The sequence below is a fragment of the Ipomoea triloba genome, chromosome 15 (genome assembly GCF_003576645.1).
Source record: "Ipomoea triloba cultivar NCNSP0323 chromosome 15, ASM357664v1".
NCBI lineage: Eukaryota > Viridiplantae > Streptophyta > Magnoliopsida > Solanales > Convolvulaceae > Ipomoea > Ipomoea triloba.
In genome coordinates, this window is record NC_044930.1 from 11,223,118 (window position 1) to 11,228,578 (window position 5,461).

Sequence of the window (5,461 nt, forward strand, 5' to 3'; positions counted from 1 at the left end):
TGCACGTACAAAATATGTTAACTACAGATACATAATTTTTGAACATGATTCACAATGCAATATGAGCCCTCGTCCATGGTATAACAATTGAACTCTTTATTACTCAATTACATTTTTATAATTTATGAAAAATAACATTTCTACTCCACACTATAAATTTACTATCTCAATTATCAATTTTTATATCATGGACCAAGATTCATATTGCATTGTGAATCCTGATTCAAAATTTATTCGTATGTAGTTAACACATACATAAATTGTTAACTGCAAGTACAAATATGTTAGTTAATATGTGTCCGCAATTACTATGGGTCGTTTATTTCATTTTTCTGTTTTTCCATACGTGCACAACAGGATTCGAACGGTGGATCTCCCTGCGCTAAGCACTATTCACGCGCATTTCCTCCCATTCTTCCATTTGAAGAAGTCCAAATTGGATCTCTCCAAAATCATGTATAAAGTTGGAAAAATGGAGTGGAGTTAGGCAAGGGAGAAAATAATTTTAGTGAACAACTTTTCCATTTTCCATTCTTCCATTTTTCAATCCTCCATTTTTTTTGAAAAATCTTTCATTTTTCCAAGTTACTAAACGACCTCTATGTGATGTGCATTCAATTTTTTTATAGGTACAAAATTTATTAACTACAAAATGTGTCAAGTGCATGTACAAAATTTCAAAGTTATTTTTAGACCATAGTCCATAATATAATTCAAAGTAGACTATAATACACGGTATAATTTTTTATCGGTGGCATTATAGTTCTGCTAAAAACCTGAACTAAATTTGTCACTTAGAAAAAACTATATATCACCCAAAATTGAGGAATTAAATATATACTAAAATCAAAACTATGTAACTAAAAGTTTCATTTCCTCTAAAATATAATTTTATTTTTAAGTTTTAATACTTACAAAATACTAACTTGAATTTAATCCTGCCCTCATACAGAACCAATATATTGTTCAATAAGAGTATGAATAAAATTAAGTCACTATTACATTAAAAATAAATTAAATATACAAATAATGGTATTCGTAAGTTACCCAGCCAAGTGTTAACGCGATAGGATTTTGGATTAAAACAAATAAATAAGAGGAAAGTATTTCACATGTTTAGCTTTTTTTTAATAGAATTCTCTAGGCATCAAATTAAAGTTTATTTTTGTAAAATGTTTTTTTTTTTACAAAAGAAAAGATATTTTATTGCATAAAGTAATACGGAGTAAGTTTTATTTGTCTCGAAAGAATGTCCAAGTGTATGAGAGGTCATAAGTATGTACGGAGGCAGAGCCACCTACATAGTGTAGAGCCTGCCCCCCCCCCCCCCCTTAAGTTTATTTTTGTAAAATGTTTTTTTTTTTACAAAAGAAAAGATATTTTATTGCATAAAGTAATACGGAGTAAGTTTTATTTGTCTCGAAAAGATGTCCAAGTGTATGGAGAGGTCATAAGTATGTACGGAGGCAGAGCCACCTACATAGTGTAGAGCCTGCCCGGGGGGGGGGGGGGGGGGGGGGGGGGGGGGGGGGGGGGGGGGGGGGGGGGGGGGGGGGGGGGGGGGGGGGGCAGGGCTCTACACTATGTAGGTGGCTCTGCCTCCGTACATACTTATGACCTCTCATACACTTGGACATTCTTTTCGAGACAAATAAAACTTACTCCGTATTACTTTATGCAATAAAATATCTTTTCTTTTGTAAAAAAAAAAAACATTTTACAAAAATAAACTTTAATTTGATGCCTAGAGAATTCTATTAAAAAAAAGCTAAACATGTGAAATACTTTCCTCTTATTTATTTGTTTTAATCCAAAATCCTATCGCGTTAACACTTGGCTGGGTAACTTACGAATACCATTATTTGTATATTTAATTTATTTTTAATGTAATAGTGACTTAATTTTATTCATACTCTTATTGAACAATATATTGGTTCTGTATGAGGGCAGGATTAAATTCAAGTTAGTATTTTGTAAGTATTAAAACTTAAAAATAAAATTATATTTTAGAGGAAATGAAACTTTTAGTTACATAGTTTTGATTTTAGTATATATTTAATTCCTCAATTTTGGGTGATATATAGTTTTTTCTAAGTGACAAATTTAGTTCAGGTTTTTAGCAGAACTATAATGCCACCGATAAAAAATTATACCGTGTATTATAGTCTACTTTGAATTATATTATGGACTATGGTCTAAAAATAACTTTGAAATTTTGTACATGCACTTGACACATTTTGTAGTTAATAAATTTTGTACCTATAAAAAAATTGAATGCACATCACATAGAGGTCGTTTAGTAACTTGGAAAAATGAAAGATTTTTCAAAAAAATGGAGGATTGAAAAATGGAAGAATGGAAAATGGAAAAGTTGTTCACTAAAATTATTTCTCCCTTGCCTAACTCCACTCCATTTTTCCAACTTTATACATGATTTTGGAGAGATCCAATTTGGACTTCTTCAAATGGAAGAATGGGAGGAAATGCGCGTGAATAGTGCTTAGCGCAGGGAGATCCACCGTTCGAATCCTGTTGTGCACGTATGGAAAAACAGAAAAATGAAATAAACGACCCCATAGTAATTGCGGACACATATTAACTAACATATTTTGTACTTGCAGTTAACAATTTATGTATGTGTTAACTACATACGAATAAATTTTGAATCAGGATTCACAATGCAATATGAATCTTGGTCCATGATATAAAAATTGATAATTGAGATAGTAAATTTATAGTGTGAGTAGAAATGTTATTTTTCATAAATTATAAAAATGTAATTGAGTAATAAAGAGTTCAATTGTTATACCATGGACGAGGGCTCATATTGCATTGTGAATCATGTTCAAAAATTATGTATCTGTAGTTAACATATTTTGTACGTGCAGTTAATCATTTATATACTTATAAACAAATTGAAGGCACAAACATAGTAATTACAGATACATTATATGCATATAAATTGTTAACTAGAGGTACCGAATATGTTAACTATATACACATAAAATGTTGTGTCTGTAGTTAACATATTTTGTACCTGCAGTTAACAGTTTATGTGTCTGTAATTACCATGTGATTCTCTTCAATTTGTTTATAAGTACAGAAACAGTTAACTACATATACAGAATATGTGAACTGAAGGTATAGAATCTGAAAGTTATTTTTAGATCAAGATTCATAATGTAATGTGGACGGTATAATTTGCCTAAAGAGTTTATGAGAAATAAGTTTATTTAATTTTAGCTGTATCCTCTTGGCTGAATGGAATAATAAATTACTGCTGGGCCATTCAATAATAGAAGGCTGAAAAGAGATCCAATAGCCCAAATATCATAATGGCATTAAACCCTAACATTTTTCCCTTCCTCACATTCCCGTTACTGCGCAGCAGCAACACATCCATCCATCGCCGACTTCAATCACTTTGTTCAGGTTCTTTCTCCTCCTTCTGTTTCATCGTAATCTCTCTGTGTTTGTTTGTGATTATAATTTCTGCGCGCGTGTGTATATGAATATGTTGGCGGAAATGGTTGCAGGCAAAGAATCAAGATGAGCAAAGGGAGCAGTGGGGTCGTCAAGGGAGGGAAGAAGAAGGGGGCAACGTTCTTCATCGACTGCTCGAAGCCAGTCGATGACAAGATCATGGACATTGCATCACTGGAGAAGTTCCTGCAGGAGCGCATCAAGGTCGGCGGCAAGGCTGGAGCCCTCGGCGACTCTGTCACCGTCACCCGCGACAAGACAAAGATCACCGTCACCTCTGATTCCAACTTTTCCAAGAGGTACTTTCAATTTTCCATCTGTCCTTCTCTATTAGTCTTAGATTATGAAATTGTTGCGCTTTTTATTATATTGAGCTCTAAGTTTGCTTCAAAATTAGATTTTGTTAGGTTTAAACATTATTTGTATTAGTTAATGCTTAGAGTAAAATCCTGTATGGCTGTATCCAATGATGTTTAAGGTTTTTTGTTTATTTAATTTTTTTTTTTACATTGGTATGCAGTTATTTTTTCTCCTTTTTGACAAGGATGTTTAAGTGGTCTCATCCTTGTATGTTTGTAAATTGGTCATATTTGGTGCTGGAAGGTAGATTATGAATGCACTGCCACTTCCATCATATGCAGTTTAAAATATGCATAATATGATTCCAGTAATGTATGAATAATTTGGTGGCTCCATTCTTAACTACTGAATGATCCATTACATGATGTCTATAGTTTGAGTCCTAAAGGATATTTGTTTTGGAAATCTTCTACTTAGCCACATATATGAAAACTATTAACTCTTTAACACTTGGTTTTGGAGTAGGCTTGAGACAGTAACTCTTGTCTGAAAGATATATAAGGGTGATTTTAGTAACGGGAAATGAGTAAAACTGAAAAATGGGAACTTGTTCACTAAAACCATTTTTCCAAATTGAAAAATGGTGAATTGTTCACCGTTTTTCTAGAATTTGGAGAATCCATTTAACTAACCTTTTTTTTTTTTGGGAGAAATGGAAAATTGGAGAAATAGAACACTGAAAATGCAAAACAGAGATTATGAAGTAAACACTGCTTGACATGTGAAAGAATCCTCTAGCTTTTCATATTGTGCTTATTTATCATCTTTTTCTAATCTGTCACTTCATCATTGTTTTGATTGTTTTGTGCAATTTGACAGGTATTTGAAATACTTGACAAAGAAATACCTAAAGAAGAACAATGTACGTGACTGGCTCCGTGTTATTGCTTCAAACAAGGATAGAAGTGTGTATGAACTGAGGTACTTCAACATCGCCGAGAATGATGCAGAGGACGAAGATTAAGAGTAGTAATCACTCCTTTTTTCCAGATGGTATTGTATTTGTAGTTTTGAACTGCCATTATATTACTTGTATTCTCTGAATCAGATGTTGCACCTTTTTCCTTGCTCTACTTCATTAGATCATCAGATATTGCACCTCTTTCCTGTCTCTACTGGTAAAATTAGATTCTCATTGTGGAATTTTATTTTTCCTCATTTTTGTTATATTGTGATTTTGAAGTTTGGGTCTTGATGTTTTGTTATTTTTATTATCATTTCATTGCTCCTACAAACACTCTGAGTCTATTACTCAGAGGTGTAGGAAAAATGGAACAAAATTAATTAATGCTGGTACATATTCTAATGTTCCGTTTTCAATTTGCCAAATTTTCTTTTACCACTACAGAGTAAATGGTTATTTTCTCTGCATTGTATATTTGCTTTTCAATTTTATCCTTCTTTCTACTTTTTCCTATACATTGTCCTATTTATTTTTTCCATGAGGGCGTCATGGTATCTGTTTTTCTTATTACAGTTGTTCAGATACAGTGATTGTGTTGGAATATGTCAGCGGCCACCCTCTTCACTCTCAAATTCAAATGTTTGCTAATGATAAATCTGTGTGTATTACTTTTTTTTTTTTTTTTTTTTTTTTAAAAAAAAAATTAATTTTTTT

General features: G+C 32.4%; 1 protein-coding gene across 3 annotated transcripts in view; it reads left to right on the forward strand.

The window, feature by feature from the left end:
* LOC116007598 (60S ribosomal protein L22-2-like) overlaps window positions 1–5,025 on the forward strand; it is a 21,740-nt gene extending 16,715 nt beyond the window's left edge. For 2 of the 3 annotated variants that reach the window (XM_031248316.1, XM_031248315.1), the window contains exon 3: window positions 4,663–5,025. In XM_031248316.1, coding sequence (XP_031104176.1) covers window positions 4,663–4,807 — 145 coding nt within the window. In that variant the 3' untranslated portion in view covers window positions 4,808–5,025. Of the gene's footprint in view, window positions 1–3,308; window positions 3,433–3,536; window positions 3,783–4,662 lie in introns of those variants that run through there. The other variant, XM_031248314.1, reaches the window with a different exon arrangement.
* Window positions 5,026–5,461: the final 436 nt, after the last annotated feature.